Source organism: Canis lupus, chromosome 28 (genome assembly GCF_048164855.1).
Source record: "Canis lupus baileyi chromosome 28, mCanLup2.hap1, whole genome shotgun sequence".
Lineage (NCBI taxonomy): Eukaryota > Metazoa > Chordata > Mammalia > Carnivora > Canidae > Canis > Canis lupus.
The window spans coordinates 5,610,650-5,637,823 of NC_132865.1; the positions used below are offsets into that span (position 1 = coordinate 5,610,650).

Below are 27,174 nucleotides of genomic sequence, written 5' to 3' on the forward strand. Positions count from 1 at the left end.
TGAAGAGATAGAAAAATATATTCCATGCAAGTAAAAACCAAAAGAAAGCTGGAGTAACTATACGTATATTAGATAAAATAGAATTTAAGACAAAGATTATAAAAAGAGACAAAGAAGGTTATTATGTAATGATAAGGGGTCAAAGCCACCAAAAGAATATTACATTTGTAAATATATATTTGTATATAATTTGTGTGTGTGTGTATATATATATATATATATATACACATACACTCACAAAACATAGGAGCACATAAATATATAAGGCATATATTAACAGACTTCAAGAGAGAAACAGGAATGTAATAATAGTAAGGGACTTTAATATGCTACCTACATCAATAGACCATTCAGGCAGAAAAATCAATAAAGAAACAATATTCTTAAATGACACATTAGACCAGATGGACTATGTATATACACGTACACATACTTACATGCATATATACATACATACACGCACACAAAGACCATTCCATCCAAAAGCAACAGAATACAAATTCTTCTCAAGTACACAAGGAAGATTCCACTGGATAGATCCTATGTTATGCCACAAGATAAGTCTTAATAAATTTAAGAAGACTGAAATTATATCAAGCATCTTATCTGATCACAATGGTATAAAACTAGAAATCAGTTACAAGATGAAAATGAAAATTTACAAATATGTGGAGAGTAAACTATATGCTCCTGAACAACTACATGCTCCCTGAATCAAAGAAATTAAAAGAATGCCAATAATACCCTGAGACAAATAAAAGTAAAAATACGATATACCAAAACTTAGGGAATACTCCAAAAGCAGTTCTAAAAGAGAAGTTCATAGAGCTAAATGCCTACCTACATCAAGAAACAAGAAAGACCTCAAATAAATAACCAACTTTTGTACCTCAAGGAACTAGAAAAGAACTGGAGCACAAAGTAAGTAGAATGAAGGTATTAAGGAAAATCACAGCATACATAAATGAAATAGAGACCTTAAAGACAATAAAAATCAATGAATAAGAGCTGGTTTTTTGAAAGATAAATAAAATTGACAAACATTATCTAGATTCACCAAGAAAAAAAAAAGAAGGGGCAAAATATCAGAAATGAAAAAGACATTAACAACAGATACAACAGAAATATAAAGGATCAAAAGGAGCTACTATAAGCAACTATACCATTAAACTGGATAACCTAAAAGAAATGGATAAATTCGTAGAAGAGTAATACATAACCTACAAAGGCTGACTCATGACAAAATAGAAATTTGAATATAGACCAATTATTGGTAAGAAAATTGATTCAGTAATCAAAAACCTCCCAAGCAGAAGTCCAGGACCAGATGGCTTCACTGGTGAATTCTATCAAGCATTTAAAGAACAGTACCAATCCTTTTCAAATTCTTCAAAACAAAACATGGGGGGGAGGGGTGAAGAGGAAGGAATATTTCCAAACTCATTTCATAAGGCCATATTATCCTCCTACCAGGGAGGAGGATAACCTGAAAAGGACGCTACAATAAAACTACAGGCTAGTGTCCCTGATGAACACAGATGCAAAAATTCCCCCAAATTGAAAGGAGAAAAAATGAGTGGGAAACATCAGAAAGGGAGACAGAACATGAGAGACTCCTAACTCTGGGAAACGAACAAGGGGTGGTAGAAAGGGAGGTGGGCAGGGGGTGGGAATGACTGGGTGAAGGACACTGAGGGAGGCGCTTGATGGGATGAGCACTGGGTGTTATTCTATATGCTGGCAAACTGAATGCCAATAAAAGATAAATTTATTAAAAAAATAAAAATAAAAATAAATCTTTAAAAAAATAAAAATAAAAATATTATAAAGAAAAAAAAATCCCCCAAATTATTAGCTAACTGAAATCAACATTACATTAAAAGGATCATATACCATGTGGGATTTTTTCCAGAGATGCAGGGATAGTTCAACATCCATAAAAATCAATCAGGCATTTAACAAAATTCATGCCCAGTCATGATAAAAAAAAAAAAAGTCTCACTGTGTACAGAGGGAATATATCTTAACATAATAGATGACAAATGTGATAAGCCCACAGTTAACATCGTACCAATGTTGAAAAGTCAAAACTCTCCCCGTAAGAGCAGAAAGAAGATAAGACCACTTTATTCAACACTGTACTGAAGTCTTAGCCAAGGCAATTAGGCAAGAAAACGAAAAGTCATTCAAATCAGAAAGGAAAGGTAACTGTCACTATTTGACAGAATATTATATATAGAAAACTCTAAAGACTCTACCAAAAAAATTGTTAGAATAAACAAATTCAGTAAAATTAAAGGTACGAAACCAGTAATATATAAAAATCAGATGCATTTCTGTACAATAATGAACTCCTTAGAAAGAAATAAAAATTCCATTTATGATTGCATTTAAAGAATAAGTTTAACCAAGGAGATGAAAAATCTGCACACAATCTATAATGTAGGAAGACATTGATGAAAGAGATTGAAGACCAGTAAGTCTGTGCTCATGGACTGGAACATATGGACGTTTTAACAATATTATCTAAAGCAATCTACAGATTCACTGCAAACCCTATCAAAATTCCAATGGCATTTTTTGGAAGTAGAAAAAACTACCCTAACACGTGTACAGAACTACAAAAGGTCCCAAAGAGCAAAATTTTGAGAAAGAAGAACAAAGCTGGAGGGCATCACGCTTCTCAGTTGGACATTCTATCACAAACTTTGGTAATCAAAACAGTATGTTACTGGCATAAAAAGAGATGCACAGATCAACAGAACAAAACAGCCCAGAAATAAACCCATGCATATATGGCCAATTAGTTTATGACAAAGGAGCCAATACATATAATGGGGAAAGGGCAGTCTTTTTAACAAATGGTGCTAGAAAACCTGGACAGCTACGTGCAAAAGAAAAGAAACCAATGCTATCTTTCACCATACACAAAAATCAACTTAAACTGGGTTAGAGATTTAGATTTAAGATCTGATACCATATAACCCCAAGAAGAAAACATGGCAAGTTCCTTGATATCAGTCTTGGCAGTGATTTTTTTTTTTTTGATTTGACACTCACAGAAAGGCAACAAATTATAAATAAACACGTAGGACTACATCAGACTAAAAAGCTCCTGCAAAGCAAACAAAAACAAAATGAAAACACAACCTACTGAATAGGAGAAGGTATCTGCAAATTATACATCTGGTTAAGTGGTTAATATTCAAAATATATAAAGAAATCCTACAATACAACAGCAAAAACAAAAAAACAAAAATAAGCAGAGGATTAGACATTTTCCCAAAGAAGACATACACATGGCAAACAGGTACATGAGAAGGTGTTCAACACAGCTAATCATCAAAGAACTGCAAATCCAAATCACAACGAGATAACAGCTGTTGGAATGTGGATTATCAGCAGGATGGTAGTAAGTGTTGGTGAAAACGTGGAGAAAAGGGAACCCTCGCGCACTGTTGATGGGAATGTAAATTGTATATTTTCAATACAGAAAACGGTATGAAGGTTCCCCAAAAGCTATAAATAGAACTACAGTACCTCCCAACAATTCCACCTCTGGGTATTTGCCCAAAGGAAACAAAAACACCAACTCATAAGGCACCTGGGTGGCTCAGGTCATGATCTCAGGGTTCTGGGATCAAGCCCCGCATTGGGCCCTCTGCTCAGTAGGGGAACCTGCTTCCCCCATCTCTCTGCCTGCCACTGTGCTACTTGTGCTCTCTGTCAAATAAATTTAAAAAATCTTAAAAACAAAAGACTCCCCACTAATTTAAAAAAAAAATATATATATATACCTCCATGTTCATAACACCATTATTTATGACAGCCACGACATGGAAATAACATAAGTGTCCGTCGATGGATAACAGTGAAGAAAATGTAGTTATATATACACAGTAGAATATTATTCAGTCATGAAAAGATAGAAATCTTGCCATATATGATAACATGGATAGAACTCGAGGGCATTCTGCTAAGTGAAGTAAGTCAGAGAAAGACAAACACAGTCTCAACTTGTTTGTGAAATTGAAAAAATAATAATAAAACTTCTAGATACAGATACTTCTAGAAAATAGATTGCTAGGTGGGTGAAATAAATGATGGTGGCCAAAAGGTACAAATTTCCAGTTACAAAATAAGTCATGGGGATGTAATGTGCAACTCAGTGACGATAGTTAATAATACTGTATAATGTATTTGGAATTTGCTAAGAGACTAGATCTTACAGTTCTCAATACAAGACCGAAAAACTGTGTGGAGTGATGCACGGTAATTAGACTTACTGTAGTGATCATTTCACAATATGAACAGTTCTCAAGTCATTACTCTATACCTGAAATTAAGGTTAGGTCAACTAGATCTCAATTAAATCCCTTATTGCAGTACCCTACTGTGAAAGAGATATGTTCAGATAATCACCTTCCCCCCCAACCCCCCCCCCCCCAAAAAAAAAGTATAGGTCAAAGAATGCTGAAGTCCCCTGCAGGGAGTCAGAGACAGCTCCACAGAGCAGGCATGACAAGGCCTGGATTAACTGATGAACAGGACTTAATCTTCTGGATAACCAGAGAAAGGGTAAACAGCAGCAGGCAAGCAGGTGATCTCTTACCATATTTGCAGGAACACGTATAGGTCAGCCTTGCTGGGACATACAGGACAGGACTGAAACATATTTGAGGAGAAGGGGTGGCAAGGAAGCAGGATGCCAAAAATCAGTGATGAGAGAGGAAGCTGGACAGGTTGCAAGTAGGCCTTGCTAGTGCTCTAAATTTATCCTCAAGTCTAGGTCAGTATTTCAGACCATCCGCATCAGAATCCGGTAGAGAATTCTTAAGCCTCAATGCGCCAGCTGTGGTCTGGGCCAGCAGCATCAGTATGACCTGGGAACTTGTTAGAATGTAGCACCTCGGGACGCCCTGGTGGCTTAGACTCCTCATTTTGGCTCAGGTCATGATCTCAGGGATCTGGGATCGAACTTGGCTTTGCATCAGGCTCTGTGCTCTGCTTGGGATTCTCTCTCCCTCCCCCCCTCCCCCTCTTCAGTCTCACACTCTCTTTCTAAAATAAGTCTAAAAACAAAACAAAACAAAAAAGAATGTAGCATCTCAAGCCCACCTCAGACCTACACTGAGTCACATTCTTCATTTTATTAAGCCCCTAGGTGATTTGTAGGCACATTTAAGTTTTTTTGTTGTTGTTGTTGTTTTGGTTTTGCTTTTTTTTTTTTTTGGCACATTTAAGTTTGAGAAGCATTGCCCTAGAATGCTCATTAGAAAGGAAGACTGAGGTCTCATCACTGAATCGGAATCTTTGGGTTAAGGCCAAGGAATCACCACGTTTTATAGACATGCCAGGATGGATTAGGACCTGAAATAAATCTGAGAATCACTACAGGCAATGGGAAGCCACGGGACAATTTTGGAAAGTAGAGTGATATCTTCCAATATTCTTTTTTTTATTATTAATTTATTTTTTATTGGTGTTCAACTTGCCAACATATAGCATAACACCCAGTGCTCATCCCATCAAGTGCCCCCCTCGGTACCCGTCACCCAGTCACCCCCACCCCCCGCCCACCTCCCCCTTCCACCACCCCTAGTTCGTTTCCCAGAGTTAGGAGTCTCTCATGTTTTGTCTCCCTTTCTGAGATTTCCCACTCATTTTTTTTATCTTCCAATATTCTTATGAGCAAGGCTATCCTGGACATGCTGTGGAAAGCCTGGGAATGTTGACGACACACCATGAGGAGAGACAAGAGCACCATCAACTGTCAGGAGTGATTTCATCACAGAACAAGGACCCTGCATCATGCAGAAGCTGAGGTGAGGATAGGTAGGAACTTGAAATTTCAGCAGTATTATCTACATACCCGAAGATGTGATAGGCGGGAAAAGAAGACCAGTGATAGCTTTGCAAGTGACTGAGCTTGGACTGTTTTATCCCTGTTACTGTGCCCAAGTGTCTCATTTGGATCACAATTCCAGGGTGAGCTGGGCAAATCACAGCATTAGAGAGAAAGAAAGATCCAGAATAAATACTGGTTCATTAGAACTCTAGTTTGTTGACAGCGTGGCCCATCGAGAGACACTCAAGCCACAGGGCCAGAGGGGAGACCATGTAAAATTCCAGGCAGGAGGGAGAAGGTGAAGTCAGGGCAGCGATGGAGGTAGAGGTGACTGGGATAGAGACCTGGGACTGCAGCACATGGGGCTGGGCCTGAGACTGGATGTGAGAGCTGAAGGCAGCTACCACGCAGAAAGGGTGCTGGTCATTACAGACTGTGGGTAAGAAGGGGAGCACCAGCCTGGGGGGGCCTGAGTGTGCAGGCCTGGGTGGTTAGTAGTGCAGAGCAGGAGCTCCAAAGCAGCAGAAATGAGTGAGGAAGGAACCCAAAGGTGGGAACCGTCCTGTCACTCACAAACCCCAAAGATTATCCCATTCAGAGGCACATCCAGGGCTCGCATCTGAGGCGGGTTCCAGCTGCTGGGGTCACACTGAGGCCATCTGGGCAGCCTCTATCCTGCAGCCCTCTGCACTCGGGCTCCTTTCCTCTTTTCTAACAACATATCTCTAAGTTCAGGGTCTGAGGCGGACCACAAGAGCCAGGACAACTCTGATCCTTCCAGAGAAAGGGTCCAGGACCCCAGAACACACCTCATTCTCCAGATGTAACCTTCCTCTGTGGCCTGGACTTAGAGCTGCACTTCACATGTGCCCCAAAGGGTCAGAGTAAAGCAGAAGAGGCATGAAGATGGGGACACCCCCCACACACACAGGGTGACCTCTATCCCTTCAACTCAGTCTCTATGGAGCATAAAATGCTGAATATATGCATGGTCTCAGGACAGTCCCCCCCAAAATCCATTTTATGTGGAACTCTTTTTACCTCTTTTGCTTGTAGGATACTTCTTTTTTTTTAAATCTATAATAGGATTTGTTATAGTATCAAAAGACAATAAAAAAGAGCTGCATGGTTCCATGGGTAAAAAAGCAAAAACTCTTTCCTCCAATAACTAGAGTAGATTTCCTGGAGAAGTGATGCGCTTTTATTGAAACCTGCACGTGAGTTCCACGGGCAGGAGCACACAGAATCGTACAGCGCACACGGAGATGCGTGACAGCCCATTCTCATCAGTTGAAGCGAAGAATCTTGGAAAGATTCTAAGAGTCTAAAAACATTGTCCTCTAAGAGAATAGAGCACGGTTTACAGACAGACGTATTCGACAAGTTATCTATCAGAAAGCAAATTATCTCCTCGCGGAGGTTCAATGCAGTGTCTTCGCTAATAATATGCTGCCTGAAGGTTAGATTCTCCCTTCCCTGCTGTACTTGACTGGTGGTGGCGCATCACCGAGTTTTGTTTTCCGGTTCTGCATCTTAATGCTCCAGGTGGTCGTGTTCTCAAGTTTGAAGTTCTAAGAATTTCAAGTCCGAACCACAGCCCCATACCCTCCGCCCAGGCCACCCTGGGAGCTGATCTCACAAAGCATTCTTAGGAGTTTAGACGACATCTATGGTGTGTATCTTGCTATAGGTTCCCGAGAAGTCTACTAGACCAAGAGGAAAATACTGAGGTGAGGGAGACTGGAGAGGTGGGAAGAACCCATGCTCTGATGGTGCACCAGTTGGGAATCTAAGGACAAGGGTCATTTTGAGAGAATGCGTATCAGTGTCATGCAAAGTGTTTTACATCTTTTTTGGTGACTTTTTTTTTTTTTTTTTTTTTTTAAGTAGGCTCCACTGCCAGCATGGAGCCCAGTGCAGGGCTGGAGCTCACAACCCTGAGATCAAGTCCTGAGCTGAGGTTAGGAGACAGATGCTTACCTGACTGAGCATCCCAAGCAGTGCCCTTCTTTTTTGGTGATTTTATGAATGTGCCAGATAGCCACAGCTCTAATAGTATGGAAGAGGAATAGTGACTTGTGATTTTCTGGCTGGCACAGGTCCCTCAAAACTGCCCAGGCTGGGGCAAAGCAAGCCGGTGTTCTTCTGGGGTCTGACCAGGGACACTCAGGACACAGTTACTAAAAGGAATCTTACATATAAAGCTTACCTACTTGTCCTCCCCTTGGAGTGTCCTGCACCCTCAGTTTTTATAGATCTTACTTGTAAGCAAATTAAAAAAAAATATTTGGTAGACAGCAACTAGATGAGAAAGTAGAATATTGAATGTGCCTGACTTTGCTCACAGAGCTTTCTTGGAGAAATGCTTTCAGATCAGCACTCTAGCTACACGAACTTTCATCGCAATTATTCTTCATCCATCTCTAAGTATCTCAAAATACTTAGCTGCCAAGTTCAAGATTTGCAAAATAGTTCAGTTAAAAAGGAGTAAGGTTTATCACAATAGTTGAAAACTGGATCGAGGGACACCTGGGTGGCTCAGTGGTGGGACGCCTGGGGGGCTCAGTGGTAGAGCGTCTGCCTTCAGCTCAGGGTGTGATCTCGGGTGAAGGGATCGAGTCCCACGTTGGGCTCCCTGCGTGGGGCCTGCTTCTCCCTCTGCCTGTGTCTCTGCCTCTCTCTCTGTGTCTCTCATGAATAAATAAATAAAATCTTTAAAAAAAAAAAAAACTAGGTCGAGTCGGGAAAGTAATATTTTTCCTCCTGATAGATTTAAGATCACAGCTGAAGATGGAATGAACAGAAAACCGAAGACTCAAAGCCAGAGTTCAAACTCTACACCTAATGTAACTGGGTTATGTACTGGATTGATAAGATCCAGCCGAAAGCTGCCATTTGGGAAGGCCTTCCTAATCACGCCAAGAGTGGCACGCCTAAACACTGCTGGTGGGCGTGCAAACCGAAGAACCTCTGGCCACGAAATCACACCTATAGGCATCTAACCACACAGGACTACGCATACGAGAGTATGAAGATAATACAAACAAGGATATTTACTCCAGTACTGTTTGTCCAAGCAAAAAGCTGGAAACAGCCTGAAAATCCACAAAAGGGATTGGATTGAAAAAACTAAGGTAAATGCAACACACTTAGAGCCTTTTTAATACAAGGAACAGTGTGCAGCTGTACTGATGGTATAGTGTGACCTCACTGTTGGAAAAATTCTCTATCAAGGCGTATGTGTCGATGTCAAGGTAGGAATAAAAATATCTGGAAGGATATGCTCCAAGCAGTTAGCAGCGGAGACTAAGGGAAAAGGAGAGGGAGAAAGAAAGAGAGAGACGGACATTCCAGCTTATATGCCTATGTGATCTATTATTAAATTTTAAAAACAGATTTTCTCAACTAAAATAATACTTCAATAGATTTTGATTTCTAGGTCCATAATTTAATAAATTAACAAACTAAGTAAAAGCAACAGAATGCAAGTTTTACCTGGACCTTCCAACTGATTCTATGGAAGAGTCCAAGAAATCTGTTTCCCATACTGATCAAGTGCCACCCCTCCCATGCACAAGGGGGAATTTGTGCGGGGTGTGAGTCGACAGATTTTACTTGCTTGTACTGAAGCATCTGGTTTTGATTAGAATCCAACTTAAATATTTACTTTATATTTACAAAATAACAAGACATGAAGCTATACTCTGGAAATTAAAATGCACATTCTTGAACAGAGAGGGGGAGGATTATAACACACGATTGGGAATACTAGTATCGCTGGTTTTAAAAACACAGAGCAAGTTGGCTGCATTAAAACCCCATACACTAGGGGAGCCTGGGCGGCTTAGTCTGTTAAGCAACCGACTCTTGATTTCAGCTCAGGTCATGATTTCAGGGTCTTGAGATCAAGCCCCACAGCGGGCTCTGGCTGGGAGTGGAGCCTGTTTGGGATTCTCTCTCCATCCCTGTCCTTCTCCCTCTGCCTCACTCCCTATCCCCAGCTTGCATGCTCTCTCTCTCTTAAAAAAGAAAAAAAATCCATTTGCCAATGCTCTAACTATGGGGAAAATCATAGTCAAATCTTCTCCCAATAAATACAGAGTAGGTTCCTAATCTACTTCGATTATTATAAAAGACAAACTTTTGTTTTTGAAGAGGATTAAGATACACGGATCATACTAAGAGCGAATAATGTAATATTCCTTAATGACAATACATTAGCCACACAGCAAATAAAGAGGAACCATAAACGTCTTTCTGTTAAAAGCCCTCCTAAGAGTTTGCTTTCTCACAAGCCATGCCTATCTACACAAAATTGAGTAGGAAACAAAAAGAATTACCTGGATGATTTGAGGAAATCATTACTTTGGCCTGACCTATCCAGACACGTGAGGCAAACGGGTCTCCCAACCTCACAAAATTATCAAGATAATCTCAGTTCTCTGCTTCATCTCCCGACTTCACTGGCAGGGACTATATGCGCATGGATGAGAATGGATCACAACTTGACCTTTATAGTGATTGCTGTTCTCTAGAAAGCCTGGTGGCCATGGTCCTACTGGCCCCTTTGCCCACTTGGCACAGTTTCATACGTGTGTGTGGATGGGTTATGCTTGAATTAAGTGTAAAAGTATGCCAGGATTTTTTCTCTGTTTTTCTCTACCAGGGTTCCATAATTAACAAAATCATAACACGCCTTGGTATCAGATACCTGGCTTCTGCATAGACAATGTGCTTTTCAGTTGGATTCTTCTCACTGAACAGGAGCTAGACATTATGTAGGAACAGAAAACAGTGTTTTATGACCACTGGAAAACTGGAAAGCTTATGATGAGTTTGTGTTGTTTGGAGTGATTTTCTTGAAACCTTGTGTTCTGATATTTTGTCCTGACATAACCTCGCTTGGCGTTGTCCTACAATTTTGATGAAATGAAAGATGACCACTCTTGAATATTGTAAAAGGGACTCTGTGATGATTTGGTAAACTTTAACTTTGTAAGAATTGGAAGATGTTCAGGAAGTGCCTGTGACTTCATTTAGGAGTTTTAAAGAATCTCATCTGTAAAATTATTTTTAAAAAACCTAGATGAATAAAAAAAATCAAACTTGGACAGGAGGTTTTCTTATGTAACTACCTTAAAACATAAAACTTCTGAAAAAAACTTCTTTAACTTCTCAGTATTCAGAGAAAAATGATGGTTTCACACTGAATAGTCTCACAATGCTCCATAGTTTTGTTTTTTGTTTTTTTTTCATAACAAAAAATAAAGCTTGTGATGCCTGGGTGGCTCAGCAGTTGAGCATCTGCCATCAGCTCAGGGCATGATCCTGGGGTCCCGGGATCGAGTGGGCTCCCTGCATGGAGCCTGCTTCTCCCTCTGCCTCTGTCTCTGCCTCTGTGTGTGTGTGTGTCTCTCATGAATAAATAGATAAAATCTTTTAAAAAATAATAAAGCTCAGAAATCTTTGCCTTTTCCACATTCCCAGCCTTTGACTTTTGTTTCCAACCGTGAAGATGAAGAAAATAAATGAAGAGGCTGTATAAATCAGCAATCTGTAGAAATTCCTCTATTGAAACTGGTTTTGCGAGTGACATTTAAAATTCTAGAAATGTTAAAAAATAAAATAAAATAAAATAAAATTCTAGAACTGTTTAGGCAGGTATGGAACAAAGTTGCTCTTACATGTGAAGGGGGGGTCAACTTTGAAACACGGCAATAAGAGGCAAACTACTTGAAGAGGATAATGAAGTCCTATTAAAAACCAATGTAAAAATATATTCAAACTAGTGGAGAATTTGCTATTGTAAAACTAACTGTACCAACTACAAAACAATTCTCCATGAACAAATTAATGAGCCCCAACTCTTTCTCCAGTGAAATACAAGCTTGAGTAAAACTCACAGACAGGATAAATCCCTTGAGATCTCAATTATCTTTTACTATGTTCCAAAACTCCTAATCTAGGACATTAATTTCAGGGTATATAGGAGTTTATATAAAATGGTATTCTTTTTCATTCTAAAGCAAAGTAGTGAGTTTGACTGCCCACCTCTTCCCCCCAAAATACCACAACTTACCGCATAGTTCTTCTGTGTCAAGGTTGCTGAAAAGAAAAAGAAAAAAAAAAGTATTACTTTGGTAATATTTAAGTTTTTAAATAGTTAAATACTGTTATTCCCCAATCTATACTACTGTATTAATAGATGATATGTAGTTATAGCATTTCTCTTATAAATTCTCCATTACTTAATCATATTAAATGACAATTACATCAGATTCTTTTTTTTTAAAAAACACATTTATTTGAGAGGGAGAAGTAGACAGCCTGATGCAGGGCTTGATCCCAGGACTCTGAGATCATGACCTGAGCTGAAGACAAACACTTAATCAACTGAGTCACTCAGGCACCCCGGTTTTATCAGATTCTGTCTTTGAACAAATAATTCCTGGGTTTGTGTTTCCCCCAGTATCCTGCTGGAGGATACTGCCTAAGTATTAAGCTTATAGGCTTTGGAGCCAGAATGCCTGAGTTCAAATCCTGACTCTACCATTTACCACCCATGTAACCCTGGGTACTTGGCATCTCTGGGTCTCAGTTCCTCAACCACAAGATAAGGATAGTAAGTTCTGTTTCATATGAATGCAATAGGATGTAAGTGAGTTAATACATATAAAGCAGTTAAAAGAGTAACTGGCATAAAAGGTTACTTAATAAATGTTAGCTATCATGATTTCTGACTTGATAGAATGGCTATAATGGTTCCATACTCAACCACTGAGGTTAAGTTTGACTCAATGCCTTTTTGGAATGACCTCTGAAACATAACAAATATTCAATGGCGTAAATATTACATGTAAAGAATAGTCACCTCTTACTCTTATAAAGTATAGAACAGCAGAGAAAATATTCCTATCAAAACAATGTCTTGACCATGGCGGGCACAGTACAGGAATGCAAGAATGGTCCAAATATCAAGCAATAAGTCAATATAAGGTTACATTATAACCTAGAGGAGAACACTCGTATTAAATACTAGATGGGGAAAAAATAAATAAATAAAAATAAATAAATAAATAAATAAATAAATAAATAAATAAAATAAAATAAAATAAATACTAGATGGGAACTTAATAAAATCCAACACTCCTAATTTTGGTAAATTTAAATAAAATTGGAATAAGAGTGGACCTCTTAAAGATGGTAAGACTTACTAAAAGTCAGCTGCAAACATCAATTAACTGAAAATCTTGGACACTGTCCAGCTGCCCCGTAGGTCAAAGCTCAATGGAACTAGCCGTGATCACCCAGTCCTCCTCCATGCGGCAGGCAGGCCCGGTATGAGTGGAAGCATTCCAAACACTGGGTCTTTTTTTTTTTTTTTCCATCACTAGTTGTAATATAATTTTAAATTCAGGATGTTATCCTCAGATGTTGAATATTTGATTTTTTTTTTTAATATTTGATTTTGGATAAAAGAGTCTTCTGTGGTAGTTTCAGCGTGGGTTTCTGCTCCTTCATGCATTCATTCACCCCACAGGCATTCATTGCTGTGTGCCAGGCACTGTTCTAACCGCCACAGGTCAATCAGGGTGCAACAGGTACTGAGATGAGGATATCCACTCCCTAGTCTCTAGCAGCTGGATTTAGAGGTACACTTGTACGGTAAATGATTAAAATGTGGTAAAATCGTTGCTATGGGGGAAGTGGCTAAGTGCAAGAGTATCAGGGACTATAGAGGATGAAATTTTGCAGCGACATCTCAAGGGTTGAATGAGTAGAAAAGGCAGACAAAGGAAAAACATTCCAGTGAGAAGAAACACTATTTGCAAGAAAAAATATGCAAATGGGGAGTAGTTCCTTTGGCTGGAACATAGATCATTAATAAAGAAATAGGACTAAACAATGAATAGCCTCATGTGATCATCTAGAAGGTTTCTACATTCTCTCTTGTGAACTTGGCATCACAGAGGATTTTAAAGAAGCTGAGTGACATCGTCAGATTTATACTTTAGAAAGGTCACTAGCACATGGGTTGCAGTTAGACAAAAAGAGGGTGAAAAAGAGGCCTAGAGAACAGTTTGGACATTATTACTAGGGTAATAATATATGTAAAATTCGAGGACTCCTACGCACCTCCATTGGATGGTCTTGCACACCTCCATGGGTTGATTACTCCAGTGTGGGATCAACTGGCCCAGACTAGTAATTTCAAATCTACAAATTTCTAGGTGAAATCTCTTCACTTAACTCCCTCAACAGAGTTGTCATCATTTTATTTCATTTATCACATTCTTTCTCTGTATGTTTCTTCAAATCATTTGATCGTACATTGCAGATGTGCTATCCCTTTACCCCTAAATTCTTCAGTGTGTATTTTCTACAAATAAGGATGTTCTCTTACATACAAGTGAAGAAAATTAATATTGATTCAATGCCATTATCAAATCTGGCAGTTCTCAGGACACTGGGTGGCTCAATGGTTTGGCATCTGCCTTTGGCTCAGGCTGTGACCCTGGAGTCCCGGGATTGAGTCCCGCATCAGGCTCCCCACAGGGAGCCTGTTTCTCCCTCTGCCTGTGTCTCTGCCTCTCTCTCCGGGTCTCTCACAAATAAATACATTTAAAAAAATCTTAAAAAAAAATCTGGCAGTTCTCAAATATCTGTATGTATACTTAGCCTTACACCTTTTTCATTTCTTTTTGTGTAATTTATAGTGTATAAATATTAATAACAGTGGTGAATACATAGGATTTGTAAGTCTTTTTTATATGTTAGGATTTCAAGCCAAAAAACCATTACCTAATATGAGAGCTTGATCAGAGGTGCAGGATGGATAGGCAGAGATGGGGAGAAGGGCCAAAAGGATGGTCAAATGTGAAGGATTTCGAGGTGAAACTATCAAAACTTGGAATCTTACTGGATTCAGAACTAGATCACCTCAAAATGTTTAGTATCATTTCAAACATTTTGGCCACTAACACATACGTGTCATTTCCTGACCTTAGTGTTTTCATAGAACTTCAGCCTTGGAAAAGGATATGAAAGGTCACAACGTTGTTTTTTTGTATTTTCCTCAGAATGGTTCACAGGTTCATAATGAGATTTCCAATTTTAAAGGAATGAACAGTCCAATCCACTATGAGAGCTGAATCACATGGAATATATCATAAAACATAGTTTGGAGTAATTTGCATGACATTAGTTTTACTTGGTCCTTAATAAAAGGCTACGTTCCCAGAGTACTATAGTGACTGGCCCCTCAAGCACCCCTTTATTTAGCTGTTTCTGTGCTAAATTTGTTGTGCATAGAAAAGCATGGTTGTTTTTAGAGTAGCCTCAGATGGGTTGTTTCTATATAACTGATTTCTTCCGAGATACCTCCGTCTGGTGGGAACGTGCGATCGTAAAGGAATATTCAGCCGCAGATAAGCCTACAGTATATCTGACAGCGTGTGATATTGTCCTGCTTCTTTTCACATTTATAGCAAGAAAACCTATAATCTTTTAGCTATGCTATTTTTTTTTAAAGAAAGCTAGATGGAAAGAATAAATGCTAGTTACATTATAAACACTCTTATGGAAACAGACCCAGAGGGGTGTTCCTATCAGAATGCATCCTCAGCTAGATGCCAAGGCAGGGGAAAGCACAGACATTCAGTGCAGCCCGACTGACAAGTGAGGGGGAGAAATGGAAACAAACTAAGTGCTCATTAGCTGAATAACTAAGCAAATTGCATATCATTACATAATCATTAAAATCTATCTAAAGAGTTGTCAATAGCTTGAGAAAAGCTTATGTGTGGAAGTTATGTAAAAATGTGAAACCAGATATAAATGGTATACGTAGGATCAAAAAAAAATCAATTATATTAAGGACTTGGGAAAAAGTGAGTAAGAACGCCAACAGTGGGCCACGTTGCTTCTGGATGCTGGGACTCTGGGTGGGTTTGCCTTTTGCCTTCTTTACAGTTTTCCAAATCTTTTTGTCTTATTACAAGGTTTCATTTATAATGGGAAGAGCAAATTTTGTGATTATAGATAGAATGACTCAAGGATGCTAAGCATAAAAGGTTCATATTGGCTAACTTATGAATCTACTTGGTATAAATTACGATATATCTGTCCGTTTGTACCCACCACTCAATTCTGCAAAATGCACCACTCGGATGCTCCAAGTGCAACAAGGACACCACATGCACTGAAAACACCCTCATTTACACGTCTTAGGGGGAGCTGAGGTTTTGACTTTACTCTTCTGTGTTGGGCACTCTTGAGTTCTGAAGAGCTAAATCGCCCTCCTGAGAAGTATGTTTACTGTCAAGAAAAGAGAAAATATTTGGGAAGTGCAGACTGATTTCTACTTGGGAATTCAGCATCTTTCTAATATAACCCTTTAGAAGTCCGCTCTCAATTCTAGGGTCTACCTCAAAACAATTTTAGCTTCACATTAATATTCTTAGTTATCTCCGAAGCATTTTTCAATGGGTTTAGAGATCTTTGCAGCATAAATAAGAACAAAGGATTATGACTTTCTTGCTGAAAAATCACCCTTCTAAACTCCTTCTTTGCTTCTGATTATATTCAAGATTTTTAGCTTCTTCAAAATTAACACGCTGTGGATCTTAGCAGGAAGCTTTAACATCTAAGTCCCACCTCACATTTCACTGAGCTTCCAGTTCATCACCCGCCAGTCTGAACATTACCAGTGCAAAGAGGTTTCTTTCTTCAGTTGGCAAAACACTTTGCTAAACACTGCTAAGCTCCCTAATAACCCGAAGGAGTTAATTCTGGCTTATGAAGATGTTTACCTCCAGACAGTATTTGAGGCAAGGAAAATGTGACTCAGCAAGCAACACGCTTAGTTACTCCCTGATGGGAGCACTGTAGCGATGCCCACATTGGTTTATTGGCAGACTAGCAGGCTGGCTAAGTAACAAATATGCTCAGCTATCATAGTGTTCATCTTACAAAAGAATATTATGATCTTCCAATTCACTAAGAATTCACTAATAATCTGAGCAGAGTATCTTTCCATTCTCATCAGAGCAAATGTGTTCAGCGAGTTCTGACGCAAAAAACAAAACAGCATGAATGAAGATCAATAGGAGCAATATTGGGGGATCGGAAAAACGATAAAGACCCCGACCTTGCAGATATGTTGGAAGGGTTTTTTAACCCCACGAAGTAGATCTGTAATTGGTCATAAAGAGTCTGGTCTTCCTAGAGTCTGTCCCTCTGGTGGAGGGGGACAGGGCAGACAGTGAGAAAGACTAGGGCCTAGATTTGGGATGTGCCTCCTCTGATGGAGCAGATGCTGTAGATACAAACTAAGATGAGCTGAGCTCTCTCAGCTGAGCCCTCTCCATCTAAAGCATCACAGAATTGTAGCCAAAGGGATTTCAGGAACAGATTCTATTCAGATATCGCCATAGGCAGGGGCAAGTTTAGTCACCAGAGCCCTGACCCAAGAGGTAGCATGCGTGCTGGTCCCCGCTTGTAGAAGAACGACCATACCACACAGGTTATCTAACAGGGCCTTGGACTGTGCGATGAGCCAAGAAGACCAGAACCAGCATAGAAATGGAAATTGCTCTTTTTATTTTTTTTTTATTTTTATTTTTTGAAATTGCTCTTTTTAAACATTAACATTTTTTTCCCCAGTGCAAAATGATCACCACAATCAAGTTAACTAATGCATCCATTACCTCACATGATTATCATTTTCTTAAAAACTGGTTTTTATAATCAAGACAAATACTCAGTTTCAGAAGCAAGGCAATATGTACGGCCAAGCTATCAACACGGTGTGACTGTGTACACGTTGGAAAGAGCTCTGTAAATCCCTCCTGCTGAAGGCCAAAATTGCTCCTGGAACCTAGAAGAGGTCAGATCCTGTAATTACAGGTAAAACAGTCCTAAGTATATGGAGATGAGGGCTGAAGAGTGTTGTAGTGGGCAGCATTTGGCAAGCAGCTGGCTTGAAGTGTGGAAGTAGAGTCTATAGTGATAATAGACTTTGCATTTGGTGTCCTCTATAGGAGGAATTTATAGGAGGTACACAGACAAGAATCTGAATCTTGCTAATACTGAGACAGATTAAGGTCAGACTATTTCCACACATAAACACAAGGTCTCCTGTGAGAGACACAAGGAGATTAGATAAACATTCTATTTTTCAAGGCAAAAGTTAATCACTTACATGTCCAAGACAATAAACACTTTCTATGTGCCTTGTACTGGGTTGACCTCCCCCAAGAAGGTTTGTTCAAGTTTTACACCCAACATCTTGAATCGATGGATTCATAGATGGAAATAGGATCCTTGTAGATATAATCAAGTTAAGGTGAGGTCATACTGAGTTAAGGTTGGCCTTGGTTTGGACTCAGAGGCAGACATGGAGAAGAGGTCCTGGGAAGATGGAGGCAGAGACTGGAGTGTGATGTTGCCTTGAGTCAAAAACACCAAGGACTGCTGGCAAGCACTAGAAGCAAGGAAGTGGAGGAAGAACTAAGAATTCTCCCCTGGAACTTTGGAAACGGCATGGCCCTGCAAACAGCCTGGTGTTAGACTGCTAGCTTCCAGAACAGATTTCTGTTGTTTTAAGCTACCCAATTGGTGACACTTTATCACAGCAGCCCTAGGAAGCTAATACATGTTTTACCACATGCTGTGGTCGATTCCAAAGCTATACCCACAAAATAACACTACCTTTTCATTTCTGTGTCATTTTAGTAACTTGGGAATTTAGTGAACTGAAGAGCTGGCTCGAAAGTTGGCAGTTACTATATTGCATTAGATGAACTGAAGTTTGGGAATTCCAAATGAAAGCTCATGGTACCCCAAAGAATCAAGCAAAGGGAAAAATAAAAATAAATTTTTTAAGACCCCAAAGAACTCAAAGTTAAATAGCAGCAACACACTTGGAGCACTTGGCTTATGCCAGGTACAGCGTTGAAAGCTTTACCTGGTGTAGCTCACTTCCTACAACTCTGATTTCATGATCCCTATTGTACAAGGAAGGGACTAGGCCTTAGATAAGGTTCAGTATCTTATCTGAGGTCACACATATGAGTGGCAGAACCAGGATTCAAACCCAGGTGTGTTTAACTCAGGAAAGCTCTTGGGATGGCCGGGTGGCTCAGTGGTTGAGTGTCTGCCTTTGACTCGGGGCATGGTCCCAGGGTCCCAGGATCGAGTACCACATCGGGCTTCCTGTAGGGAGCCTGCTTCTCCTTCTGCCTGTGTCTCTGCCTTTCTCTCTCTCTCTCTCTCTCTCTCTCTCATGAATAAATAAAATATTTTTTGAAAATGCTCTTAGCCATGAGATACAGGAATTACGGATCAGTGATAGATATCTGGAGTCATCAGTACAGGGAGCACTCAAAACCATAGGAATAGTCAAACTACAAAGTGTTCATAGTTCATAGAAAGAGCCATGGATGGACACTTCGATGTAAAGCACCATGTCATCACACCTACCAAAGGTGAGGGTAGTGATCTCTCCAACTTGCTTTTCCTTCATTGAATTCTGAAGTCACACAAGGGCAGGTACTTTATCCCATCTACTATATACAAACATTAAAAATAGGATCTGACACAAAGCAAGGACTGGATTAATACTTTTTGAACTGAATCCTAGAGATGACCATCGTTTAAGACCCCAGTAGAGAACAATCCCAATTTAGGATGAAAAAAATTAAAAACCTATGAATATAGTGAACCAAGGAAGTAAAAGATATCTGTACTGAAATCCTTAAGATACTGATGAAAGAAACTAAAGACACAAATAAGTGCAAGATGTTCTATGCTCATGAATTGGAAGATTATGTGTCCATACAATCTAAAGCAATCTACAGATCCAATGAAATCCCTATCAAAGTTCCAATGGCATTTCTCAGAAATAAAAATAATAATCCTACAATGTGTATGAAACCACAAAAGATCCCAAATAGCCAAAACAATCTTGAGAAGGAAGAACAAAGCTGGAGCCCATCATGCTCCCTGATTTCAAATGATATATATTACAAATCTATGATAAAACAGTATATTATTGGCATAAAACATAACAATGAAACAGATTAGACAGCCCAGAAATAAACCCATGAATATTCATAGTTAATTTATGTCAAAGGCGCCAAGAATACACAATGGGTAAAGGACCGTCTCTTTAATATATGGTGATGAGAAAGCTGGACAGCCACAGGCAAAGAATGAAACTGGGCCCCTGTCCTACACCAAACACAAAAATGAACTCAAATTCAGACTTAAATTTAAGACTTAAGTTTAAAATGGAAATTAGGGATGCCTGGGTGGCTCAGCGGTTGAGCGTCTGCCTTTGGCTCAAGGTGTGATCCTGGAGTCCCAGGATCGAGTCCCACATCAGTCTCCCTGCATGGAGCCTGCTTCTCTCTCTGCCTGTGTCTCTGCCTCTCTCTGTGTCTCTCATAAATAAAAAAATAAAAAAATAAAAATAAATAAATAAATAAAATGGAAATTAAAGACTCAAAATTTAAGACCTTCAACAATAAAACTCCTTAAAAAAAAAAAAAAGTGGGGGTAAGCTCCTGAACACTGGGTCTTGGCAACGACTTTTTTTGGATTTGACACTAAAAGGCAAAAAGAGCAAAAACAAACAAGTGGGACTTAATCGCAGCAAAGCAACCCATTAATAAATGAAAAGACAAGCTATGGGATGGGAGAAAAATCTCTTAAATGTCTCTCTGATAAGAAGTTAATACACAAAATATATAAAGAACTCATACAACTCAATAGCCAAGAAACAATCTCATTGAAAAACTGCCAGAGACTTGAATAGACCTTCTTTAAAAGAGATACAAAGGGCCAACAGGTGCATGACAAGGTGCTCGACAGCACTAGTCATCAGGGAAATGCAAATCAAATCTCCACAGAGACACCACCTCACACCTGTCAGAATGGCTCTCCTCAAAAAGATGATAAACAGCAAGTGTTGGTGAGGGACGGAGGGGAGAGAACTGTCATGCACTGCTGTTGGCAATGCAAACCAGTAGAGCACTACGGAAAACACTGTGGAGGGTCCTCAGAAGGCCAACAATGGCACTACCACAAGTTCTAGCAATAGACACCCACAGCTGGGTATTGAAATGAAGAAAACAAAAATGCTAACTCAAGGAGCCGTGTATGCACCGCAGCATTATTTACAATGGTGGAGACATGGAAGCCACCTACGTGCCTATGGACGGATGAGCGGATAAAGAAGTTGTGAGACATTCGTAGGACTATTATTCAGCCACGAAAAAGGGGACTCCTGACATCTGGGAAGACATGGAGGGACCCTGAAGGCATCATATATGTGAAATAAGACAGAGGAAGACAAATACCACATTCTGCAGAGGAGGCTAAACAGGGCAGGCAGAGGATTAAAAAAAGGGGGGGGGGGGAATCAGCCCGGGGTCTCAGAAGTCTAGAAGAGAGTTCCAAGAGCTCTTGAGACTGAAGAAAAGATGCAGTAAGGCGTGAAGAAGAATCAGTACAGTTCACATTTGAGGTCTTTGGCAACTTATGAACAACGCTTTCAGTCCTTCCCTGAGATTGGGGGCCTCAGAGATGCAAGAACCATGTCCACATGACTCTGAAGAAATGGGACACAAAAGCAAGAGATAAGGGAAAACTAAGGTGACATGGTGAGAGCTGGAATGGAGGGAGAAGGTCACATCCCCAGGCTGGAACCAGCGGGCAGAGGGGACAGAGGTGGGAACCGGTGGGGAGACGCCCGCCAGGAAGACACAGGGAGGAGGAGCCTGAAGCACAGGTATAGCCTGAGGATGGGGAGGCGTAGTTCTTTGTGCAGACCGAAAATTAAAACAAAACAAAACCAAGAAAAAAAAAAAAAAAAAAAAAAAAAGGCAGACAGCTCATTGGTTCATATCCGTGACTGTTTTCTAATTTTTTCTTAGAAGTTTCTAAATCTGGCTGAGCATCTGAACCACCTGGAGACTGATTTGTCTTTTTGTGTAGATTTTCAGGCGTAACATTTAGAGATGATGCTTCAGAAATTCAAGGTGTGGCTCCTCTGTCAGAAAAGGTGCCAGGGTGATTTTAGTAAGCGGCCTTTACCCGTGACACTGGGCCTCAAGTCAGGTATTTCTTAGAAGGGAAACCATCCGCAAAGAACACCTGTGTTATAATTTATTGGTAATTGTGTAAGCATCAGCTCGGCCATTCCGTCAGCCGAATCCCCTCTCCGACCTCCTTCCCTGGCTCTCCCGACGTCCAAGGTCCATTTAGGAGGAGACGGGACCCGCTCACACGGGAGGGCGGCCTCCAAACAGACAATGGCGCATCTGGCCTGGCTCTCTCGTAGGCCGCGCACCACGGCTAGTGGAGGAGACCGACGGGAATAAAACTCCCCCGAGGCACGGTCAAGTCTCCTCTCTCTGGACGGGTCCTAACACTTACTTGGGCCTCTAGGCCCGTCTTCCAACTCCAGCTGCAAGCCGGCTTCACCTCCTGGGCCTCCCCAGTGGGCCAGGCCCGGAGCCTGTCGGACAGGGCTGCTGAGCCCGGGCCCGAGGGTCTCCGTCGTGAGGAGGGCGCAGGCCTAGGCCTTCCTCTCAAGCCTCCAGTGATGCTGCCGCCGCCACCGGGCCCAGGACTACAGCTTGAGGGCAGCTGCAGCTGCTTGGCCTACTTCTCACCTGGGAGCTGCCCTCACGGGCCACAAGCACCCCCACAAGCACCGCCTTGTTCACGGCTCGTGAAGGAGTCTTGTAGCTAACTGCGGGCGTTAGTCAAGAGATGGACTTCGACACCTCCCATTCGAGGCGTCGCCCACGGGACCTTAAGTCACAGTTGTGTCCAAGGCTCTGATTTTGAGCAGCTTTGTGGACACAAATAATGTTGAAAACTGCACCTTGAGTGTTGCCGCGTATGGAGAGTGTAACGGATCTGTGTTTTACAGACATTCTTTCCGCAAAAGGTATTTCGTGTGTAGGGGAGAAAAAAAAAAACCCAAACCCTACTCTGGCTTTCCAGTTATCTCACATAAATAAGGAAATACTGGGGATGCCTGGGTGGCTTAGCGGTTGAGCTCCTGCCTTAGGCCCAGGGCGTGACCCTGGGGTCCTGGGTTCGAGTCCCGCATTGGGCTCCCTGCATGGAGCCTGCCTCTCTCCCTGCCCATGTTTCTGCCTCTCTCTGTGTCTCTCATGAATAAACAAACAAAATTTAAAAAAAAAAAAAAAGGAAATACTGGGGTGGAGGCTCCGGGAAAAATAATAAAAGTTTACCAGACACTGTTTTCATGGCTGAGGTTTCTCATTGCCGAATTGTAAAATAACCACTAGCAGCTGCTCGGGCTTAGTTACGCTCTCGGCTGTGAGAGGATGCTGAGCTCTAACTGGCTGACTGACATCTGTATCTTCCAGAACTGAAAAGCTGTCCCGTGGCTCAGGTCCTCATAGGACGAGCATGGGGCTCCCCACCCTTCCAATTCCCTTTTCTGTTGTGGTCTCACTGCTTCCTCTCTATTGCTCAACCCCGAGCCCCTCCCCGGCTGCCCCCAATCAGGGCTCCTCCCAGTGTCTGCTGGGGAGTTCTTCCCTTTTCCTTTTCTGGTCTTCGTTCTTATTTCTTCCACCTCCTGCTATGTCTCAAACCAATGAGCTGTGACACTGAAAAGCTTAGTCTCTACAAGGCAGTAGACCTCTCTTGCTTAGTCTACTCATCTCTTCATTCTTCTCTACCATCACCACCCCCATCTCTGGGGAACCTGCCCCCAACTATAGGTTTCTTAAGGAGCTGCTGACCCAATACCCCAGTTCCTCCCTACCTCAGCCCAATCCACTTGGCCACATGCGTGTGCAAGAAAATAGTCTCCTCTCCCCTCAGCTGTGATGAACGGCCCCGGACTGAGCCCACTGTGTAAATGGGGCCATTGAGAGTGCTCCCCGGGGATTTTGTGCATGGCCTCTTAAGAGCACAGCTCCCTCTTACCTCTGGAGGGGCTGAGGTAATAGGATAGAGCCTCGCACTACCGAAAGCCGCTCACCCTTCTCGCCACATGGCATAATCTTATCTGTGGTAGAAGGAATGGAGACAATCCTGAGAGAGAAACAACTGGAGGGAGAGGCAGGAGAAGCAGTGGGACAGCATGAATGAGTAAGAATAATGACCCCAAGTCCCTAGATTCCCTGTGACAAGCTGTTACACCAAGAGTCTCTCTCTAGTCATGGAATCAATGATTTCTCTCTCTTTTCCTCTTTCTTAATCTACTTTGAGTTTAGCGTCTGTCACATGTGGCTGAAAAAAGACTGAAAATTCATACTAATGACAGCACTTCTCCAAAATTAATCTTCCCTCCATGAGGGACATTAAAATTTGGGACTTCTGCTGGCTCAGCTGTGTCTACCACAGCGCGGTGGCGAGCCCTTCCCTCCCTCCTCTCACCTCAGCCTTGTTTCTTATCTAGCCCCTTCTCTACCCAGAACTCTTTCAGGAGCCCCACAAACATTCTCCAGAGCAGTGTTTCTTGAACTTTCCTTGGGGAAGGGTGAGATTTTTAAATTTCCATTTTCTGCCAGAGTAAGAGTTCTATATATATATATATATAAAACTGTAAAAATGAATTACTAGATAATGTGCTTCAATATCATCGCAATGTCAAACACCGTCAAGTTTCCTTATCTCAGGTGGACAAGTAACAGGTTGTGGGCCACTGTGGGTCTGTGGCCTGCACTTTGAGAAGTGCCAATACGGAGAGCTGCTATCGTGCAGACTGATTTTAATGCCTCTGTTTTAGTTCTCAGAATTTCTTTTTTAAAGATTTATTTTAGAGTGAGCACGTGAGTGGGGTGGGGGGTGGGGGCAGAAGGAGAGAGAGAATTTCAAGCAGGTTCTACCTCCAATGCAGAGCCTGATGCAAGGCTTGATCCCAGGACCTTGAGATCATGACCTGAGCCGAAATCAATAGTCGGACACTTAACCAACTGAGCCACCCAGGTGCCCCTGGAATTTATTTCCAAGAAACGTGTTTTGCATCAGAAACATCAGCACAATGTGCAAATAACAACCGGAATCTGCTCTTGTTCTATCACAAATAAGTTAGGTCTCTATTGTCTAATATCTTAAAATAACTGGATTGTTAAAAAGCCCAATTTTAACTAAAAAGGAGTTTATGGTCCTACATTTTAAAGGGTTTCCAAATAATGTCAACAAAGTGTTAAAGGTTCACACTCTCCCATCTTCTTATGTATTACTTAATAAAATTTCTAGGTAAATGATTGTTTTACATTATATAAAATGGCTTCATGAATAAGGGGGTTTCATAAGATGGGTTAAGTTTCAAAAAACACAGATTTTTTAGAAGTATACATAAAGCATCAGAAAATTGTCTTAAAAAAAAAAGAAAATTGTCTTAAGAAAGTTTGCTATGACTGGGAATGTCTAAATCTTTTCAAAAGATGAAAAGAACTAAGAAATATAAAGGCTACTTTGGAGAGTAGAAAAAATGATGTTTGGGGGCATATTTGTACCTTTTTTATATGATAAAAATTGTTTGCATAACTCTGAATTCGGTGTGCCTCAGAAAATGTTTGCTCCTTCTTCCTAGCATTTCTAAAATTCAATCTTGTTGCCTTATTTTAAACATCACGTTGCCATTCAGAATTCAACCTTTGCCATCAGGCAAACAATAAAAAAAAAGACCAGTGGAGAAACACTTCAGAAAATTGTTCAATCTAGGAAAGAAAGATAGCTTTAGAAGTAAGAAATGAATCCTTTCCTTTTTTTTTCTATTAAAAATCAATATTCTGTTGTCACAAAATACATTCATGTGCCTTGTATGTATACGAGAGGAAAAAAATCAATTCTTCTGGGATCTGTATAGGTTTTTGGAAAGGATAGAAGTTCCCAAAAGTAAGCACTATACTAAGTTAAAAAGTGCAAAAATGTTCATTGTAAGTGAAGGAAGAGACAGTTTATTGTGTGGCATCAAGATATATGGTATCTCTTCCAACTTTCTTCTGTATTGTTATCAAGTTTTCGATGTTCTAGATTTTTTTTTAATTTATGTATTTTAGAGAGAGAAGAAGAGCAAGTGGGGAGGGGAGAGGCAGAGGGAGAGCATCCAAGTAGATAAACACCCTGCTGAGCACAGAGCCTGACTCGGGTCTTGAACCCACGACCCCAATCATGACCGGAGAGGAAATCAGAAGTCACATGCTTAATGGATATTCTAAATTCTGTATGTGAGTTGGGGGAGGGGAAGTAAAGAGGATACTTGGTAACAACATTTTGGGCTTTACATACATCTTCTATCTCTAATATCCAATAGAATCCATTCCATTCAACTTTTTAATTTATCCACTCAAAAATACGGCTGGATAGAGGTCTTATATATATTTTTTAATCACTCCCAAAGAAAACCCTTTTTAATTTAAACATAAGTAAATATAGAAGTCTACATACAAATGCTGAGCAATATATCCTGTCAGTGGCCTGCATATCCCCCCCTTCAGGACCAATACATTAACCTACCTCATTGTTTTGCTTAATTTTACTGAGATTTCCAAAACTCAATTGTACAAGTTTATTTCAAACATCATGCTATTGAGAGCTTCATCTTTATCATCATGCATGTGATGTACCTTTTTTTCTTTCTTTTTTTTTTTTTTTTTTAGCAGGCAACAATCTACAACAGGGCAAACATTCAAAAGGTGAAACAGCACCTCCAGTGACAACCCTTTCCCTCTTATCTCATCCCCTAACCATTCAGGTCACTTCGAATATGGGCATCTATTATTTCCAGTCTCGTGTGTATCCCAATGATAGTCGTATATAGCCTAACGATTTTTTTTTTTAAAGATTTTATTTATTCATGAGAGATACACAGATAGAGGCAGAGACACAGGCAGAGAGAGAGAAGCAGGCTCCATGCAGGGAGCCCGATGTGGGACTCGATTCCGGGACTCCAGGATCACACCCTGGGCTGAAGGCGGGCGTCCAACCGCTGAGCCACCCAGGTGTCCCACAATTATTATTATTATTATTATTAATCAAAAAGTAGCATGCTCACAGTAGCATGCTAGAAGAAAGAAAAAAAGAATATCTCCAACATTTTAATAAAAAAAATCTCGGGCTCAGTTAAGCGTCTGCCTTCGGCTCAGGTCATGATCTTGGGTCCTGGGATTGAGCCTCGCGTCGAGCTCCCTGCTCAGCGAGGAGTCTGCTTCTCCCCCTCCCTCGGCTCCTGCTCTCTCTCTCTCAAATGAATAAATAAAATATTTTAAAAAATAATCCCCCATAGAGCTCCAAGGCTTCACTGTGCTAGTTAAGTGGGCATGCTC

General features: G+C 40.7%; 1 protein-coding gene across 1 annotated transcript in view; it reads right to left on the reverse strand.

Annotated features, from left to right (window-relative positions):
* Positions 1-27,174, reverse strand: part of NECAB1 (N-terminal EF-hand calcium binding protein 1) — a 185,932-nt gene that overhangs the window by 100,361 nt on the left and 58,397 nt on the right. Inside the window, exon 4 of the mRNA XM_072803962.1 lies at positions 11,928-11,953. Coding sequence (XP_072660063.1) covers positions 11,928-11,953 — 26 coding nt within the window. The remainder of the gene's footprint in view (positions 1-11,927; positions 11,954-27,174) is intronic.